Source organism: Melospiza georgiana, chromosome 6, assembly GCF_028018845.1.
Source record: "Melospiza georgiana isolate bMelGeo1 chromosome 6, bMelGeo1.pri, whole genome shotgun sequence".
In the NCBI taxonomy this organism is placed as follows: domain Eukaryota; kingdom Metazoa; phylum Chordata; class Aves; order Passeriformes; family Passerellidae; genus Melospiza; species Melospiza georgiana.
This window is the reverse complement of record NC_080435.1, coordinates 37384151-37405638: the sequence shown is the minus strand read 5'-3', so window position 1 is coordinate 37405638 and position 21488 is coordinate 37384151. Positions and strand designations below refer to the sequence as shown.

Genomic DNA, 21488 nt, shown 5'->3' with positions numbered 1-21488 from the left:
AATATATAACAGGATGCAGAATAAGTGTGGTTGAGACTGATTGTTCTGCTTTTAATGACAGCAGAGAAGGCCTTCAGTGCAACAACCAGCAAATGACAAAACGACATTTCAGCCTTTCAGCCCAACTTACTGTCTTTCAGAATCCTTGAGGCTGTGTATTTGCATTGTAGACTCTGAAGTCTTGGTTTACAAAGTATTTCCCCCAGAAATGTTTGGAGAGAATTACTGTGTTACAGAAAAAAAATCAGCACTTTTCTCAATAAAATAAAAAAAAAAATATTCTGACCTCTTTATAGACTCATTAGTTTCCTTTAATCTATGTAAGCAATGTACTTGTTATTTCTAAGGCTCTAAGATAAGGTTATATAAGAAGCTTATAAATTATTTGGTTGGCTATTTCAAGGAGTTTTGTCCTTATTTTAGTTATTTTTAGTTAAAAAGGAGTTAGAGCTAAGTGGGGCAGAAGCTAGATGGGGACTAGAGGGGGCTGGGGGAGAGGTGGGGGGAGCAGTACATGAAGAAATTTGTACTCCTGAAATTTGTGCATTGCATCTGATAAACTGCTGATATTGAGGGGGTTCTGTTAATTTTTTTTTTCTGGACATCTTTATCTCCAATCCTCTCATTCCTTTTCTCATTTGAAGCCTTGAAAGAGAATGAAAAACACAGTGAAAATCTTAGGACAGTTTGCACAGTGTGCTGTCATTGTGCTAAGTTTACACGTACATATCCCAGCATGGATTTTAAATGATCTTTCTATCAAGAAATAAAGCACTGGAATAGGAATTTGGGATGGATCATTTTCCTAAACACTTGAAAGCATATTTTATTTTTCTCACTCTTTTAGAGGACTATCTTAAATGCTAAGGTGACTTGATATTTTTTCTAAGAGGACCTGTAGCTGTGTCTTTACCTGGCTAAGTGTAGTAGAGGGGGCTCTGCCCTGTCTGAGGTTTGGAATAGAGGTTGTGTTTGCTGGTAAGCTGTAATATGTAAGAACAGGACTTCCATGAAGCTGTGGGTGGTAGGAGTAGACCTTACAGACCTTTTTTGCAGAGGGAGCATAGATGGTAAATACTGAGGGTGGGTAAATGTAAATATGCATATTAAGTAATGGCTTCAACTACTTAAAAGTAGTTAAAGCAGAAAAACTTGAGAAATACTTTGTTTTGCTGGAGCATTGAGAGCTAAAATGTCCTAGTTTCTGTTGTGAAGTTATGCTCAAACAGTATTTGGATTTGATTGTGCTACTGAGTTTGTGCAAATTATTTTTACTGAAATTAAGAGAGTTGAAACTCTACTTTTGAAATATAGTTTTTGAACTATTCCTCTAAAGATGTACATCTGTTCTTAGCGTCCACCAAGCATAACTTCCGCAGAGTCTCTTTGGAGGATGTGATGGAGCTATTGGGAACTGGATTTCTGCGTGGAAGTTGTGGATTTCTGCGAGCCAGTGGTGATATGTTGAAAGGGACCAGTTCAGTCAGCAGAGATGTTAGAGTTGGAGTCACCCAGGTTTGGATTATGTCAGTTATGATTTTCTGAGATTGCCAAACATTTGTATAATTGCTTTGCTCTGTATATATCTCTTCTTTCGTCCTTTTTTTGTGTTTGTAATGAAATGTATACATTTCAAAATAAGAATTTACATCTTGAGTCACACTAGAAAGAAAAGAGACTTCTGATGTTGCGTATTGTTTACCCAAGAGTTTGACATTTTAAAAATTAAATACGTACTACTTGTGAAAGCTTCACATGATAGGAATTTCAAATAAATGATATAAATACATTTTTTAAATTTAAAACTTATTTCCTTACATTTGAAAATTAAAGGGAGAAGTTACAAGAAATGTTTGAACTTGAAATAGTTTCCTGCTGTATAGGGAATTCCAAGTCTAATTCTGAAAGGTTGTTTCTGCTTTGAGTAAGTGCATGAAAAGTAAGGAAAAGAATTCAGTGGAAAAAGCCAGCATCTGTTTTGCTGTGTTCCAGGATGCTCAAAGCATAGAATCTTGTAAGAACAGGAAGTGAGCAGGACTGAAGCCAGCCCATGTAGTGCCTGCTGGTAAAAACAGTACAAATTTTTCAGATAATATCAGGTTGGCTTCATTCTGTAAATATCATCTTAGATGTAAACATGCTGAATTGTAGATATTCAAATGTGAAACTTGTGACTCAAGACTAAAGGTCATGATGAACATTGATGCACGAGAAGGTGTGATTATTTTAGTATGTTACAGTCCCACAGCTATATGAAAACCACCTTTGCCAGTAAGGCAGTTTTGTCAGTACATTTCAACTTCTGTGCAAAAGATCTTTAAATTAGCTTGCATTACTGATACAAGCTGCCACATTTTGCAGTGAAACAGCTAGAAGGTGCTACAAATTGTCTTCTGTGCTCAGGTCGTGCTGAGTGGAAGTATTAAATTTTGGCAGAGAGAACAGAAAAGCTACGAAACAGCTATTTGCCTAGAAAATGCATGCCAGAGATTTCAGGGGTGTTCTATATACATGTAGTTTTATTAGTTTTCCAGGTATATATCAGATATCTCAGTTGAATGTTTTGACTATTTGTCCTGGTTTTTGGAAGGTGTCTCCTTTTTCATATGTATCTATGTTAACACAGTAGTACCTGTGCCACATGGTACACTCAAACTGGACCAGAACAGTTTAAATAGTGCTATGTTTCTACAAAACAAGGTTGAAAAATTGTGAGTTGTTCAGTGCTTGTGAATAGAAAACACGTGCAGTTAAAAAATGTATTAATTAGTGAGTTGCAGCTTATTATGAATTTAAAAATAAGAAAGGCTCTGAAGACAACTTCTTACATATAGAGGATTTTAGATTTTTTCAAGCCAAGTTCAAGACAGAATTTAACACGTGGCCACTCTTCACAAGTCTTTATCCTGTTAAATTCCTCAGGTTTCAAATCTGTAAAACCAGGGTAATGTACTGATGCATTATGAAGCCTAAGTAGTATTTGTCAAGAACAATAACCTGCTAACAGGATCTAATAGTATAATTATTTTGTCTACAATATTTCCCTTTCTTTTAAATGAGTAATTTTGTTGTGAATGTTAGACAGAAGACAAAGCATGTATGAGGTAAATACAGAAATTGATTGATACAAGCAGTAGTTGAAAGTAGATTGATATAAGCTGTAGCAGAAAATTCCTTTCTTATGAGGAATTTTGTGTGCTCATTTGCATATTCTCATTTTTTGTATTCTGTTTTTTTGATCTATTCATTAAAAGCATCCAACATATGCACATAGAAGGCAATTGTAGGGGAGCTTATTATGAGGTGAAATAAATGGTCTTGTGGTGATTAGGTTTGTAAAGTGATTCTGCATTCTTTCTCTTTGTGGTGACAGTCTTTTTATGGTACCTCCATTGCAAGGCAAACTATTAAAATTCATTGGGTTGAAGAACAGTGCTTTGGGGCTGCAAATATTCCCTGATTCAGACCCTTTAATAACCAGATTTTCTCTGGGTTATGGGTTATAGTTTTGTAACATAGTAGTTCTCAAAATGCATTCATACATTAAATTTGGGGTTCATGTGCAGAATGTTAAATAGCTGGAAGCTGTTGTTCAGTGGGAACAAACACAGTGTTTTACATAACAAGTGCCTGTGCAGGGTAAACTGCCATTTCTCACACTCTGGAATGAGATGACATGGGCAAGCAGCTTGAAATAACTTACAGTCAAAGCAGGCTGCAATATTACTAGTGCAGAATCAGAGAATACACTGACTTGGAAGGGACCCATAACAGTTTTAATAGTAATTTAAATTATTTTTAAAAATTAAAGTAATACATATATTAAAAAATATAGATATCTAAAAGTGAGAAAGTATGTGATTTATGGATGCATAAATTTCTAAATCATTTCAGTTTAGTGTTTTAGTTGCGGCAATGTGAAGATTAAAAAAATAAGCATGTAGGATAATTAGCAGTGAATTTCCACATATTTCCCTCTAAAGTACGTTTCTTTTGAAATCTCTTTCAGGCATATGTGGTATTTGTCTCTACTTTAGGAGCACAATGGCTTGAAAGGAACTTCTCTGCCTTCCTATCTCATATTCTGGATCTTGTGTCTCAGTCTCACCCCAAGGCTGTTCAGAGTGCCATGGATGCTATCGGCTGTCGCCGCTGTGTTTCATTCATCCTTCGAGCTACTGTAGGAGGCCTGCTTGGGGAAAAGGCTCAGATTGCAGCTGCCAAGGAGATTTGTCAGGCCATCTGGAAACTGAAGAAAGTTGTAGGTATGGGTCTAACAAGATTATCCATTCAGGCCTTTGTTTTTCCTTTTTTAAGTGATTGTCCAACTACCTAATCCAGAATCCACAGAAATAGAATATATAGTGCTGATTTATTACCATGATAATGTAGAGGGCTTTTGATGGACTGCTTTGTTTTTAGCTTGGGCTGGTTATTTGCTTCTGTGTGTACCCACATAAGTATACACATATTTTTTTTAACATTCTATTCCTGGCAAATAAAATTTTAACCATTACCAAATGAAATAATTGCAATAATAGTGTACAGACAGTATTGCAAAGTAAGTTAGGTTGCCAGATAATGCATTTCTAGTCAGATCCTGCCTTCCTGTTCAGAGCAGTTGACACTACTGAAGGTTCAAAAAAGAAGCATTTGTTCCTAAATGACACATGAGCTTTTCTCATGAAGAAAAAAGATCTCTTGCATGATAAGGTCTTGTACACTGCTTCCAGAAAATGCCTCTGATCTTCCACCATTGTCCTTCTGGAGGAGAAGAAAGAGAATCCTGGACATAACCTGTTGTCCTCTGGTGTACATGTTGTATCTGATTTAAATATCTAAATGTTTTGTGTCTAAAGAGACATAATGATCTGTGCCTCAAAATATAAACCTTCAACAAGCATAATATTTTTCCCCCCCTCTTCATTCCATATCTCTGCCTTCCCACTTGCTTGATCTTGCAAGATTTCATTCTTTTCTTCCTGATTTCATTCTTTTCTTCCTGTTTTTTTCCCTACAATGCAGTAAAATCTGGCTAGTTATATCCAAGTAAGTCTTATTCAAGTTACTTTTGGTAGGGCAGACAATAGCCTATGATGTAAAGATAAGTAATTTGGTATTTTCCATTTATCCACACAATTGCCCTCACAGATGTTACTACACCATCTGTTTGTTTGATTTTGGTAATGATTTCATGGTGATTTTCTTTTATTGTGTTATCAGATGCTGCAATAAGTGATGGTAACTTGGAAACAAAAATTAATACAACAGATGTAACAGCAAGTCAGCATGTGCTTGTGTGTGCACTTCAGGAGCTCGGAAGCCTCATTCATGGCTTAGGAACTACAGCAGCACCATTACTGCAAGACTCCGGTACAGGTACAAGCCCTGAATTATTTTGTGAACCAGAGTACAAATCAAATTTATATTTGTTTGTTCACTGTGCTCTTCTGTGATTTCATATGGCTGTTCTTCTCGTGCTCAGTCTCCTAACCAGAGTCCTCCATAGTTCTTCTATTATTTTCTGTTTTCTTCCAAGAAACTTTAAAAAAAAGGGGTGGGGGGGGACGACGAGGAGGGAAAGTTGTCTGCCTTACATGCTGTAGGAAAATTTTAGACATTGCCCAAAGAGTTCTGTATCTTTCCTAACCTGTACAAGTATGTAAGTTTAAAAAAAAAAAAATCTTCATTTAATTTTACTCCCTTAAGGGTCGTATTTAAATTGCAACACTTCATAATGTTTATAGTAGAACTGATTGAGCTGGGTACCTTTATTTTTCTTATTTAGCTGCATCCATGGCATGGATTTCTGCTTCCTTACAGAAGCTTACAGATATTTTCTATGTATGTTGAGGGATAACTGTGCAATATGTTAGGTTTTCTCCATAATGTTGCTTTTCATCCAGGATAATTTTTTCTAAAAAGAGCTTAATTATTTAAATTTGTTACAGTTATTTTAAAATAATAGTACTTTTTCAAGAGAAGTATAGAAATTGGATCATGCTATGTTTGCCAGTCCTGTGTATACATTTTTGCTTGTTTGACAATTTGCTTGCCTCTTCTTTAAGTGTGTTTGTGCATATTATTTTTCAGGTGTTCTGGAGGCAGTAATTTCTGTCATTGTTCATCCCAGCATTTCAGTTAGACTGACAGCAGCGTGGTGTTTGCGCTGTATTGCTGTAGCCCTGCCCTCTCATGTGTCCCTGCTGTTGGATCGTTGCATTGAACGCCTCAGTGCATTGAAATCCTGCCCAGAAGCAGTAACTGGCTATAGTTTTGCTGTGGCTGCTTTGCTGGGTGCCGTAAAACATTGTCCTTTAGGAATTCCACATGGAAAAGGGAAGGTATGATGTGAATACTTTTCATATAGTCTGTTCTTGTATTTTTTTGCAGTGGTATTTGCATATTTTCTTAGTGACATGATCACAATACCCAGTGATACTGATGAGATACTTTGGTTCCTCAAGAAGAGGACTTTGAAGCATACCATGACTCAAATAAGCAATTGTTTCTCTCACATGTATGAGGAGCAAAAAATCCTGTTTCTTGGGAATGACTCTCAAGTGTACAGGTTAGTCAGTGCTTACAGCAATAACTGCAGTTATCTTGAAAATCGTTGGTCAAGTCCAACAGATAGACACTTTTCTTTTGTTTTGTAGACTATAACAGAAATCAGCTTCTTGCGTTGACTCAGTCAAGATGCCAATCTCCTCAGTAGCACAGATAGAAGATGCTGTGCTCTGAAGTTTTAAGGATATGCAGCTCTAGAAATAAAGACTGGGGGAAGGAGCTGTTTCCATCTTAATGGGAGCTTTATCCACTGAGTTACTCATGTTTGGAAAACTGTGGTGGATCACAAATGTCAGCAGCACATGCTAATTTTTTGCATGATGTAGAAACCTACATTCTTTCTTCTGGAAATAACTGTTTCAGTGTCAGCAGACATTAAGAACATTCTGGACATTCAACGTCCTGACTGATGAACTTTTCCTTTTGATTGCTGAAAGATCATGCAGAGAGAACAGAATGGATGGCATTTGCCCGCTTTTTTAGATAAAATGTGTCATTCAGATTCTATGCACCTAAGCAGAGCTGAAGTTTCTGTTTAACAGAGAAACATAATTCTTAACAAAGATTTCTTTTAGAGGAATGTAATAGGATGAAATAGGGCTAGGGAGGAGGTATGGGAGGGCACAACAAAAAATGGGAGGAACACTGTATTCTGTACTAAGCTGGTGGGGGGAAGAACAGAACAGTTGACAAAAGCCCTTTTCTGCTCTCTCCTAGGAACACTGCCAGATTCCAGACTAGTTCTTCTTCTGAGGAAAAGAAAGAGACCAGTGTTGAATAGAGCAGTTTTGAGAAGGACATATCAAACATAGACAGTAGTGATCTGTAGAGAAGCTGTTCTATATTAATGGATTTTCCTTTGGGAGGAGATAGAGTTGCAGGTGGAACATAAAGAAAAATTAGTGGGCTTATATATATTTAACATTCTATTGCTTATAATTCAGTTTTTAAAAATTCTTCAAATATAAGGCATTCCTGCTAGTACACAGAGAAAAATTGTCAGAAATCATTAAATTACATCAATTCTAGCATGTATGCTTTATGGGTAGTATATGTATACTACGTTTTTAGTGATTTTTTAGTAGTATAATTTTAAAAAGGTACTGTTTGATTTTAGAATCAAATGTATTAACTCTAGCAGGAATTGATACAGATACATTTCTTCTTTTACAACTATCTGGTAGCATTATGGAACTGGGGAAACTAATACTTCAGATTGGAAAAAAGACATCAGATGAAGTTTTGGAAGTGTAAAAATCTCAAACATTCATGAAGAAAACTTTCATATGCAGCCTTTCATACCATATTAAGTGTGAAAAGAATTTATATAAGGATATGTTCTATCTTAAGCTTTTTAATGATATTTTTGGTAATGACACTTCTACTTGGAATACTGACTTATGAGCAGTTTATTTTGGAGACTGGACATAATGCAAGATGTAAGATGTGTTTTAGCATTTGTGAAACATAATTGAAGCAAACAACATGCAGAATACTTAGAGCCTTTGTAGACATACTGTGGTAATTGTGCATTGGCACAAGAGTGTTCCTCAATGTAAGTTGTAGGTATCTCTTGGTGACAAGTGGAGTCACCTTGCATTTAGCACATAGAGGGCATGTGCAATTATTCTGGAGCAGCTAAAATAGGATTAATTCTAACTATACTATTTTAATTTTTTTGTCAGTCATACCATTTGTTGATTTGATAAATATTCAGAGAGAACGATAGACTTTATTGTGCAACAAGGATAAAAAACATAATTACCAGTCTCAACCCTTCTTCTGAGCTGTAGTTCATAGATGTCATGAATACATTGTGACATAAACAGAGTGTCAGAAAACTTGTATCCTTCCAATGCACATTCCTGTGGAAATTATCAGTTGTCATTTTACTGCTGATAAAGGAGAGCGTACAGAGCAGCAAAGAAGCATACAAAGTACTCCAGAGAACTCCTGAGGCCATCCTAGACTAGTGCTGAAGTCAGGAATTGCAATTTCATGAGCCTGAGTTTATTGCCATAGTGCAAGAGGAAGATGGAAATCTGGGAGCAAGAGAATAGGTTTAAGTATTACACCAAATAGTATTGAAAAAAAATTGGTATTTACCAAAATGTGATTCTCTGTTTTTCTCTTTTACTTTGAAGGTAATCATGACAGTAGCAGAGGATTTGTTGTGTTCTGCTTCTCAGAACAGTCGCATTTCACTGCAGCGAATGCAGGCTGGATGGCTCCTGATAGCTGCTCTCATGACATTAGGTAGTAACTTTCTACAGTTCTTCTTAATCTACATTAAGGTGTTCAGTATTCTGTCTCTGATTTTTTTGTTTGAGGTTTTGTCTAATTTCCTGCTGCAAAATAATTTTAAAAACCCCAAATGTTGAAATATTTAGAAAAACATTCTGAGATAAAAATGTTACCTCTTTCCAATTTACTATTAGTTCATTGGGAGCTATGTTTGAATAAGAGTGATTTGAGTGGGACTGCTAATAATTAAATTTAGATAATAAATTTCGAAGTAAATCTAACCAAGTGATCATGAAGAACTTTAAAATATTTGTCACAACAAAAAATGAGCTAATAATTTGCATTTCCTGCTTGTCAGGCATTTGAAATCTTACAGAACTTTTTAAGATGTATTACTGGTCAGGTTATTGACTGTGGTCAATAAATTATTAATGAAGAACGTATTTTATTTTGGTCATATTTTTAATGTTTTCAGTATTATGTATAATGTATTACTTCTGCCCAACAACTCCCTTTTTTATATTGTTATACTTGATTAACCTAAAACAAATGTTTGCTTTTCTGAACATTACTATTTATCTTTGCATCTCTTTCATGCTGGTGATCCACAGGGTCTGTACTTTGTAACAAACAGGCATTGTAGCTGGTTTGGTAATTTACTAGTAAATGTGTCAATGGGTATGTAGTGATATATGAAAATGAAGTACCGAAACAATAAATATTTGAGAAATTACACATGAGAAGGCTGGGAAAGTAGCATATGGTTTTGTTCACTCCTGCAGAGATTTTGTGAACACAATAAAAAAGAGAAGGAAAGAAAATTTAGTTCTATTAATCCTTGCATTGGCCTGACAACTACCAATCCTTACAGGTCCTGCAGTGGTCCAACATCATCTGCCACGAATCCTGTTACTGTGGAAGTGCATCTTTCCATCATCCCCTAAAGACCTGGAAACAGAGAAGACACGAGGAGATGCATTTACCTGGCAAGTAACACTGGAAGGTCGTGCTGGTGCCCTCTGTGGTAAGCAGAATTTGCTGTCTTTCTCTGCATATTTGTTATATGTTAATTTTAGTTAATTTTATTAGTTAATTTTCTTTCTGAAAGTACAAGAACACTCCATGTTGATTTTTTTTCACTAGATGGTAAAGTCTATATTCCCTCCATATATAACATACATGCTATATAACATATATGCTTATATATCAAGAAATATATGCTTATATATCATGTATGTTTCATTTTGTGGTGGAAAGCAAACAAACAAACAAACAAAACAAACAAAAAAATAAAAAAAAACCCCAAGAGAGTTTTTCTTCTCCTTCTTCTAATCAGTTGATTTTCAAGCAATAAATGATAATCAGGAAGGTTGCTTCTCATGTTTAGCAAACAAATCACAACAATGACTGAAGATCCAAAGCAGGCTGTGTTCTCTTGTTTATACAGTCTATTATGTTTGGAAAATAGTGGTTTTGTTTTCTACCATGTAACTTACTATAAGCAAAACAGAATTAGTGAGTCATTCAAACATGTTTGTGAAAATGGAAGAACTTGGGTAAATGTTTCAATTAGGTAGTTGCAATTCTCAGCTAGGAAACAGCACTTGGAATGTGGCTGCTTTCTGGTAGGTTGCAGGATTTTATCATGAAGTACTGTGAATTTGGGGTTCCAAGAAATTGCCCCAGTGATCTTCAAGTACTTAACATGTTTCAGTCTTGTATTCTAGAGTACTAAAGGGTGCTTAGCTTTCCAGAAATGTGAGTCTTGGTATAGTAAGCACCCTGCTCTCTCACTATTAAGATACATCAGAAGATGTTGAATTCAATAGCAATTTCATTTTAGAAGTACCTGAACAATTAACCTTTCAACATTTTTATCTTTAGGTGATAGATAATTAATATGGTAGATTCTTTAGGTGCTTTTGGAAATTAAGCTCAAGTTTAGTTTTCTGTAAATTATATACATGCTGATTGGTTCTTAGAGTACAGTAATTGAACTAAATTTTAATGGAAAACTAGTAAAGTAAGCAGTAGGTCACTTATGTTCCTATTTTCTTTTTATTATTATTATGAATTACCATGAAGTTGAGTTACATACTATCACTTAGTTCATAGCTGAATTCAAAAAGTAATTGCATTTATGTATGCAATTAAAAGTCAGGATATGAATGTCCAAGTTGAGACACCAAAACAGTGCATCTGACTTTTTTCATTTCTACTTTTATTCATTATTAGTGATGTAGTAATGTAATTACTTTGCTAACGTGATTTTTTTTCCTTCAACTTACCTCACACTAATTGAAATCCAATTCCTTTTGTAGCTATTAAAAGCTTTGTTTCCCACTGTGCTGGTCTTCTTACGGATGAAGTTGTTCAGAGACTTCTTCCTCCTCTCCCAAGTGCTGTTGATTTATTGACACAGTAAGTGTATTTAAAAAACTGTTACTTGAAAAGCTTGTATTTGATTAGTGCACTTTCTAAAGAAATTTCTTTTCAAGGGACAAAAATCAGTGTTTCTGTGTTTGCAGATTCCAGTGTTGTGAAAAATCTAAGGAAGACTTGATTGCAAGAGTTTAAGTTTGTTTTTATATACTGCTTTTTTAATAAAACATACACATTTGCATTTACATACCATTATTTTTTATTAAATAAGAAACTAAGTTCAAGAATATGCTTTGAAAAACTTGGATATTTTTTGTATTTAATTTCAGATCTAAGCTGGAAGGGGTTTTATTAAACTTTTGCTTTTTGAATATAGAACAATTTAATGCATTTGGGTTCCAAGCTCTAACTTAGAGAAATATATCCAAAAAAGTTTGTTGTCATAAATATAAATAAATAGAAAGCTTGTTTATTTCTCTAGTATAAAATGAAAATAATGCTTGGAAATGGACAACAGACATTCTGTCAGACCATGTGAAATAAATTGGTTTCCTTTTACTGTTATTTGTGCAAATCAAAATGTACTTCTAATATGTATAGATTTTAAAAGCATTCAGTTGAAACTGGAGTGTTACATAAAACTTGGAGTTCTTCCTATCTATGACATGCTTTTTATATTTTTAGGCTTTCTTCAATATACAAGTCATATGGAAATTCCTTAAAAACACCATCAACAGTTTACAGACAGAAACTGTATGAGTTACTAGCAGTATTGCCCCCAAAGGCCTACGAAGGTACGTGTTTCCGTGCAAGGAGAAATCCATTAAGAATACTGTGGGCTCATTTTAAAGTTTTTGTCCAACACATATTCAGCCAGCAAAAATCAGTTCTGCCTTTTCTAAAAAACAAACTTTATTCCCTCTATTTAAGTTTGATGAATTGTAGCAAAGTCACTGTGAGTTTTGAAAAGCTAGCGTTCATGATCTTTTTTCCCTTCTCATATCAAAACAGACCTCTGTTACAAATAGACACTTTTCCTCTATTTTTGGTTGATACTTGAAGTTAGACAATGCTTCAATGATGCCCATTTTACTTTTCCATTAAATCCTAATTCCCAGAGATATAATTTTAGCTTAAACTAATTGGAGATATATACCATTGAAAGAATTCAAATTAATTGATTTAATGAAGTATGTTAGAAATTTTGAACTGCTTTATATTTTATTAGAGATATATTAGTCTGATCCTGTGCAGATTGTGGATAAAGAGTTTGTATTTAAAGAGCAATTTCAACAAAATATGGGGATGGAGTTTTTATAGGAGAACATAACAAAAAGAATCCAGGTCTCTGATCGATTAACTATGCACTGTAGGTGGATGAGTCTAACTTTCAGCTGAAATATTTAATATCTTTGTTGTCTTTAAATCATTTGTTGTACAGTAGTTTATGAACTGCAGTAAGGAGCCATAGTGTCTTTGTCAGCTGTAAAGAGAAGCAGAGGGTATTCTTCAGGATAGAGACAATATGGTGCAACCATACTCTAAATTAGCTGTGTCCTCTGTATTTTGGAAGGAATCCTTACTCAAATAATCTGCTCCATCTAGTGGTAACTGCTAAGGGAATTGGGGCAAGTCCCTGACCTGTGCCTTAAAGCTGTTGTCACAATAGAAGTAAATATATAACGAAGCACAGTGTATAATACTCATTTGTGAATGAAAATTACATCTCCACCCCTGAGAGCATATTATTCCTTTTGCTCTTGTAGTACAGGAGTGACATGTTACAGAATACAAATATTTGGGTGTGGCTGGGTTTGGCAGTTTCTTGGTGTGTTTGGGATTTTAGTGTATGTTCTAACTTCATAGAAATTACACAGTGTTTACAGTGTGACCTGCAAAATGTGCCTCTTGTGAGAGACAGCCTAGCTGAGGATGCTGCAAAAGCAAAAAGAAATAGCTTGAAAAGTTTGTTATAAATAAGTGGGCACCCTGCTGAAATCTTTGAAAATAGCCTTAGAATCAAAACAGTAATTTGACAGGTGTAGTCTCAGAGGTACCCACACATGTGTAATACAGCAGTATGAGAGTAGGGAAGGAATGGAAATGCATACATTGCCAGAACTTATTTTTATATATCTTAACATACAAGTATGCATAATTTAAAAATGCAATTAAAAGTTTCAAAGGTAAAATTTGAAACAAATACCATTCTTTCCATTTTATTCCACTATGATGGCTTCATGCAGAAACTGTACGTGTTTGCAAATACTGGGAATTTTAAAAATAAATTATGTGGAGAAACAGTGTCACTATGGAACTCATGATGTTTTTTTCAATGTCTACATTTAGTCATTATAAATAGGAACAATATTAGGAGTACTCTGGTGTTTCACAGCAGGGCTCATTTCACATGGCTCAGCGTGACACACTGATTGAGAAGCTTTCACAATTCATGGTTTTATTTCTTTTGTATTTGTTTCCTTCATTCCAGGTAGTTAGCCAGATGATAGAAATCTGTAAGTTGTTTCTTTTTGAGAAAACTGATGATGGAAACATTTACCAGGAGTTATAATTTTAGTATTTGTAAATAATGTACAAAACTTGTTTTCTTTAGTGCAGCAGGAACCAAACAAAATGGCCAGGAAAATAAAACGTTGAAAACAGACTATTCATATACCAGAGCTTCTTTGTCAATGGATGCCTTTAGATTTCTGAGGCCTGAGATACTGTGATTTCTTTAGGCTCTGCTTGGTCCTTTCCTGCTCATTTTCTGCCTCTTTGATGTTTCTTTTACTGCTGTCATCATTAAAAATCATATCTGCTCAAACAACAGAATGTTACATAGTTTTACCGTGACTGTGCATGAATCATAATTTATTTTTTGCATTATTTCAGCAGTGGCAGATATGAGAAGAGCCTATTAGATAAACTTGAACATCAGTGGAATACATTTAACATGTTTTAGTTGCTGTCTTCCATTGTGTATGAATGGATAAGACTTGTAATTTATCTTATCCAAAGTATGTACTTGTTAAGCTGAGGAGAGCTGGTTCTAAAATGACAAATTATTTACATCATATTTGTGATAATTTTCATGTGTCATTAGTTTTGGATTATAATGTGCTCATGTTTTCAAGGCTAAACATTTATTTCTTGTGAGTTAATACAAAAAGTTTTCTACTGTCCAAATTGAAAATTTCACCAAAATAATTTCAGTAGCTTGAATTCTATTAGATTTCTTGATGTTTTCTGTTGTCTGAAATTAATATGTTTTGTCAGACAACTCATTAGGGTTCTTTTCATACTTCAGCTTTTTGTGCTTGTTATGTTCCATGGTTTAAACCATAAAATTGAATACAGGCATTCCCTTCTCTTTCTTAATAGGATGAGATGAATTGCTAGAATGCTGAAACAGCATTCTGGCTTAAAATTTTGAACTGCTTTACATTAAGGTAATATTGTTTAAAGTGTTGAGGATTGCCAACTGTCTGGGACTAAAATAAACCTTTATTTGGTTTAAAAATGCTGGATATCTCCATGAAATTTTATTTTAAAAACTGGTATTATTCATAAGGGGATTTAAAAAAAAAATTTGTCATGATGATGAGTAATAAAAAAAGAACAGTCTCTAGTTGTAACTATAGTAGGTTTTTAAAGGTCAATTTCTATTCCTTTCACACATTGCGCCACATTTGATAGTGCAAACATTTTGCATTTAGATTTGAGTAATGTTTTTTGGAAGAATTACGTACTTGCTTAATTATCCAGGGAGGCAGGCAGAGCACCAGATGCCTGCAGGGGAGACAGGCTGATAGGGCCAGGAGCTTGACAGGTAAGGGAGAGAAAGTCAGCTTCTCAGAATAGGTTCTGTTTCCAGGGAGGGGTAAGTAGTGGTTGCAGCTATCAACTCTGAGTATGCTAATAACTCTGCTTGTGCTCATGAGGTGCTGAAAAGTGGGTTGCCCCACTTTTTGAAACTTCTGTGTCTTGAAAATTTATAAGCAACTTCAGTGCAAACATGTAATTGTGTGATCAGCTAACATCCAAATTGAATGCAAGGAATTGGATATGTGGTGTCAAGTGCTCGTCTCTCCCCCTTCCTCACATCTTAGTGGTGATAATTCCCAATTAATGGGGGCTTTACTTTTCAATCTTAATGCTCAGGAGGCAAATTCTTAAGTAATATTTATATAAAGATTGAGTACACTCTTCAAGATCAGTTTTGCAGTGTTTTTCCACACAGTTAGAAACCAGTCGCTTCTCATCACATGTGATTCAGCATTGGAAATGTTCTCTCTACAAAGACTATTTTAATGGCCTAAATAGTCTGACTCAAAATGCCCAGTGTTGTTGTTTTTGTATTATGTACAGCCTTGTCAGGAATATTATGTGCAACAACATGTGGAATTCCCTTTTAACTACAGGCACATTTATCATAACCTATCACTCCTACAATAAAGTTACAGTAAACTCCTGCTTTGTTTTTTGCATGCAAACTCCTAAAATGGGGGACTGCATTCATCAGCTTTTGTTTATTTATCAAACCTATGGACGTTTTAAATTACTTCTGCTTGCCAAGTTCAATTATTCCTTTGTGATGACATAATACATTCCACAGCATTAATTTTCAGGAAATAGAAGAAAATATGGCTGTATTCATAACTGCCATTTCCTCTCTACTTTATTTGTAAATGTAACTAATTTACTGACTTAGCAGTTGTATGGCATTATGCCTTCTGTAAAGGAAAAGGTCTCTGTTTTTCTGCTTCTAGATTGCTGTGGGAGCTTAGCTTGCTTTTATCAGGTACTGCTCTGTGGCTTCCCCTCTAGCAGAGTCTTTTATAATTAACTATTTGAAAACTAAAGACAAATGTTACATGGATGTTAGTTTTTCAGTATAAATGCATTGCTCCCAAAGTTGCTTGTGGCAAGTAACTAACCAATGATTTTGAATATTTTTTCTTTAATTTAAAGGAGACTTCAGTGCTATTCTAAAAGAGTTAGTGACTGACTTGACTGTCACAGATAGCCAGATTGATGCCTCTGCATTCTTGCTTCCATCCCTTTGTCATGAGAATGATCTCCTTTTACTGGGTCCCTTACTGCAGGAGACTGACCACCGATTTATTGAAGAGCAGGTACTTTTTGTTCTATTATAAAGGTATTATTGTATTTTTGTACAATTGTAGTTATTTAGGACAGTGGCCAAAATATGACTATCACTCTTTTCCTTCTTACAGCTCCTTTTAGGTAACAGCATAGCTGGTGGCAGCCTGGAGTATGACCCTTACTCAATTTATGAAAAATTTGCAAAAGGGGATTCAGTCCCTAAACCACTACCTCCTGCATTATCTGTTATCAGTGCAGCAGGTCGACTTTTTGGAGTTATGTTTTCCCACATAACAGAATCTCACAGGTAAAGTAGTAACTGCTGGGGAATTTAGGAGATGTTGTAAGATGGTCACAGTGTTTGACTCTGAATGCAGAAGAAAACAGTTCTGAAAAAATAATGAATTGCATAAGTGGAGTCTGTAAACCATCTGAATAGCATTAGACCACCAAATTATTGGATTTTCTCTTTAAAGTTACTGACAACCAGAAGGCACATCCAGCAAGAGGTTATTGTCATAGCAAATGTGTGGACCCAGAAAAATAATGGGGTTTTTTGATAGCCAGATAAAAATGGAAGCTATTTTGAGAGATGTTACACATTTTTTGTGGTGCTTAATACATAATACATTCTTTATGAAAAGTGGATGGGGAGAAATGAGTGCGTGTGTCAACACAGTTCTGTCAAGGTACAAGAATGCTTGTAAGAGATCAAATACTTCTCTTGTATTACCGCGCCTGAGTGGGTGCGGCTGGTGATAGAGAGACGGTGAATCTTGTATCTTGATCAGAAGGCTTGATTTATTAAGATAATATATATAATACATTATTACTATACTAAATAGAATATAGAGAGAGGTTTGCAGAGCTGCTAGCTAAGCTAAGAATAGAAAGAAAGAAAATCCATAACAAAGTTGTGTCCAGGGACTCAGTCCCCTAGCTTGCACTGGTGATTGGCCCTTAATTATAAACATAGAAAATGAGCCAATCAAGGTGAATCCTATTGCATTCCACAGCAGCTGATAACAATTGTTTACCTTCCCTTCTGAGGCCTCTGCCTTCCAGAAGACACAGAAATCTGAAAGAAAGGATTTCTGTGGAAAAATGTCTGCAACACTCTTGGGTTTTTGTCTATGTATTTTCTCACTGCATATATGGCATTTTGGTGTTTTTCACATTTATAAGCACACTGATTACTAAAGCATAAAATTCCTGAAGATTTTTGCATGTAGTTGCTTTTTTTGTGTGCTTCTGTGTGGTAATATTTTTGAATGCAGCTTTAGAGCAGATAAATTATTTTAAAATTAAATAGCTTTATATTTTCAAGTCCTGCTAGAGTTAGATCTCGATCGTTAGCTCATGATCATTATAGCTGGTGATGGTTTATAGTTTCCTATGTGAGATGAATGTTTCATCTTGATGAGTTCTGAGTCTTGATGTCTTTTCTACTTTGAATGTTTGGGGTTTAGTGGCGGTTCCAGGCAGGTGTTTGTTTATGACAATACCTGCCAATAAAATTGATAAATGATTTATTTGCTCTTCTGACCTGTCTTTACTTCTTTATTCTCTCTTCATTGACTGCTTTTATTGTGGATTTTTTTTGTCTTTGTTTTTTTGCCCTGTCTGTCACCAGCTTTCTGGTTGGTTTTCTTCACTTGTTTCTCAAGACACAAATTAATTGCTGCAGATAAATACATTTTCATTTCTTTTTCCTTTGCCTCCTCCTTTCTCAGTTGTAAGTCAAAATGCATTATTCCCATATGTAGTTCCTTTTAATAATGTCTGTTCAATGTTACTTAGATATGTGATTATCTGTCAATACATTTAAGGAGACAAATGTAAAAAGTTCCTGTTCATATATGGAAGTCCATGTTCTAATATGGAATACACTTTTTTTTTTTGTAGTAGACAGGGATGCCAGTTGAAGGAAAATGCTCAAGAGTTGGTTTATTCCACTATAGATTTTGTTATGGGTTTTAAAATAAAATAAAAACATTTGATTCGTTTCCTTAATTTTCAATTATGTGGCTTCTTTTCTGTTTTTGTTTAAGGCTCCAAGTGTTAGAACAACTGTTGAATTCCATAAAGCAAACAAAAGGATCTCGACAACAAATAGTGCAACTACATGTTGTGTCTGCCTTTTCTACTTCCTTAAAGGTAAATCTGCTCTTTCTCTCTCTCCTTTGTTTCTCTTTCTCTCTTTGTTACTAAACTGCAGCATCTCTTGGTTCAAATAGATCAATTGCTGAGGTTTAAACCCAGCCAGGCAGCCACTCACTCACTCACTGCCCCACAGTGGGATAGAGGGGAAAGAATTGCGAGAGTAAAAGTGAGATAAAGACAGTTGAATAGGGAAAGTAAAAGCCATGCACACAAGCAAATCTAAACAAGGAATTCACTTCCAGCTTCCCATCATGTTCAGCTGTTTCCAGGAAAGCAAGGCTCTATCATGCCTAACAGTCACTTGGGAAGTCAAAAAACCATCACTCCAAGCATTCCCTTGCCTCCTCCCAGCTTTATATGCTGAGCATGATTCCATGTTAAAGGAAGAGCTGCTGCCAGAGCATTGTCAACTGTTGGAGGAGTCACACACAGACCACCTGAGACTTGAACTGCTGGGACAGGAGCCTCTTTGCAGCAGGCAGCCCTGAGAGCAGACAGCTGTGCCCTTTGTCTCTTCATTGTCACATACACTCACACTGATGTTCTTCCTCCTTCCTCCAGCTTGACTCTGGATTTCCTGTAGCAGAGTGTCAGGCATCAAATCTATAAAACTAAGTTATTTAATAGAGTTATACAGCAGCAGGTCAGCTCAAGCTGGGTGCCTCTGGAGATGTACTCACCACAAAAAAATCCCTAGGCAATTATACCCTTATGATTTATGTGTCTACCCTTCATATGCTCTCTACTTGCCTTGCACGTGTCTCTGGGCCCAGTGTTGATTTTTGATAAGAAGTCTTCTAATGTGTTATTGTGTTCTTTCCCTTTGTCTGTGCAGGTGGGTAGTTCTTGAGGTATTGCAGCTTCTGCTGTCGTGATCTGCTGATTTCCATTTCTGATGCATCTGCTCTCTGGCAGAGCATGGAAATCTAAAAAAGTCCTAGATTTAGGATAAACATTACCTAGCAACAATCAAAACATCAGTGTGTTATCAATGCTCTTGTGCTAAAGACAAAACACAGCATTGTACCAACTGCTAGGAAGATTACTCAGAAAACTAACTCCATTCCAGACAAAAACATCTCTAGACCTAAGTTCAGAGCTATCAGCCTAAGACTTTATCTAAACCAGCTACTCATGCTGGGCAAACAGTATCCTAAATCACTGAGTATTTTACCTCCATGTAACTCATTCTACTTAAAGCTTATTTATGCTAAACAACTATCTCTTGTCTGCCATATGGTATGGAATCTCCCTCTGGTTGATTGTGGCCAGCTATCTCAGCTGTGTTTCCTTCCAATTCCTTGTGCACCCCCACTCTGCTCACTGGTGGAGTGGCACAAGAAGCAGAAAAGGCCTTGGCTCTGTGTAAGCACTGCTCAGTAATAACAAAACATCTCAGTATTGTCAACCCTGTGTTCAGCACAAATCCAAAACATAGCACCATGCTTGCTACTGTGAAGAAAATTATCTCTACCCCAGAAAAAAACAGCACAGTACACAGAAGTTTTTTTTGATAACAATCAAGGTGATCAGTCCTATTTTCTATAGTAATACATTGTTTTGGGATGTCATAGCTCTCTTGAGTGCAAATGAATCACTGTTTAATTTTTCCCCTTTTTTATTATTAGTTTAAGGGAAGTCTGTTCTAGTACACTACTGTACTAGCATCCATACTAGTGACATTCAAATAAGAGAGATATTGAAAAATTCTGTTTTATATAATTTCTGTCTTTTTCACTGTCTTTTGTATTTCTTACTGGGTAAATAAAGACATAACAATTTTTTAAATAAAATTATCTCATAATTATCTGCTATTTGTTCATTTTCCCTTATGCTTTATCTGTATTTTCCTCTGTTCAATGTGCTATTTTCATTCTTGTCTTCTTAGGCAAATGTTTGGGACTGAGGTTTTTTTTTTGTGTGTGTGTGTTTTCTTCTTGATATTATTTCCTGAATTTTATGCTAATATGTTGGTTTATCTGGTTGCACTACAGTTTATCCAATATTTCCTAAAATCATAATGTTGATACTACAGTGTTGTGCTGTGATGTACATTTATGCAGTGTTAGATGTCTAACTCATAACAGCAAATTGAAAGATATTAATTCCTCACACAGAGGGGAAGAAAATCAAAATCCTTCTGCAGGTCTTGTGTTTTTTGCATGACTGACAGAAAAGCACACTCTGGTTACTGTCTAGCTGTTTAATATATTTAATGTCTATTTTTAGCACTTGGCTAACTGCAAGGGAAGTTTAGGTTCAGAAGAAGTTAGAAGATCTGCCCTGATGTTGGTAATGGGTGCCTTGGAAAGCAATAATCCACTTCTAAGATGTGCTGCTGCAGAGTGTTTGGCCAGGTTGGCACAGGTGGTTTCTGACAGTGCCTTCACTGCTGGATTAGCGCAAGTCAGTTTTGACAAGTAAGTTCGCAATAAGCACGAAAAGATGCTGCTTGTGTTTATAGAAATGTTTGGAAAATCTATCTGACACCTATTATGATAATTCTCAAAAGCTGGTTTCCTTCATGAATTTGATGTCACTTCAGAAATTAACAGGAAAAAGCATGTATTTCTTAGTGTGAGACTAATTAAGCAAGCATGTAGACTTTTAAGTGAATTGAATTGGCTGTTCTAGAAACACCATTTAAGTGTATCTAAAATATTTTTGATGCTTTCTTCAGATAAGAGACCATGTATGAACTTAGAATTTTGGGAATATAGTAGTGTCTAATACATTTTTTTGCTGATTATATACCAGAAATTGAATTTGTATGCGTGCTTATTACATAGTAAGAGTCTTGGTAATTAAACTAACAGCTTTCTTTCAATTAATAGGCTAAAATCTGCTAGGGATGTGGTATCAAGAACAGGTCATTCTTTGGCTCTGGGATGTCTCTATAGGTACCTGGGAGGAATAAGTTCTACTCAGCACCTGAATGCGTGTGTTGGAATCCTTTATACTTTGTCTCAGGACAGTACTTCTCCTGATGTACAGGTACTTGCCACTTACATAAAAATGTT

General features: G+C 35.5%; 1 protein-coding gene across 4 annotated transcripts in view; it reads left to right on the top strand.

Annotated features, from left to right (window-relative positions):
- Positions 1 to 21488, top strand: part of HEATR5A (HEAT repeat containing 5A) — a 64178-nt gene that overhangs the window by 16220 nt on the left and 26470 nt on the right. For all 4 annotated transcript variants that reach the window (XM_058026404.1, XM_058026402.1, XM_058026401.1 and 1 more), the window contains 13 exons: positions 1355 to 1515; positions 4010 to 4265; positions 5224 to 5379; positions 6094 to 6344; positions 8715 to 8826; positions 9686 to 9838; positions 11136 to 11235; positions 11881 to 11990; positions 16171 to 16334; positions 16437 to 16612; positions 18357 to 18462; positions 20698 to 20888; positions 21303 to 21462. In XM_058026404.1, coding sequence (XP_057882387.1) covers positions 1355 to 1515; positions 4010 to 4265; positions 5224 to 5379; positions 6094 to 6344; positions 8715 to 8826; positions 9686 to 9838; positions 11136 to 11235; positions 11881 to 11990; positions 16171 to 16334; positions 16437 to 16612; positions 18357 to 18462; positions 20698 to 20888; positions 21303 to 21462 — 2096 coding nt within the window. The remainder of the gene's footprint in view (positions 1 to 1354; positions 1516 to 4009; positions 4266 to 5223; positions 5380 to 6093; positions 6345 to 8714; positions 8827 to 9685; positions 9839 to 11135; positions 11236 to 11880; positions 11991 to 16170; positions 16335 to 16436; positions 16613 to 18356; positions 18463 to 20697; positions 20889 to 21302; positions 21463 to 21488) is intronic.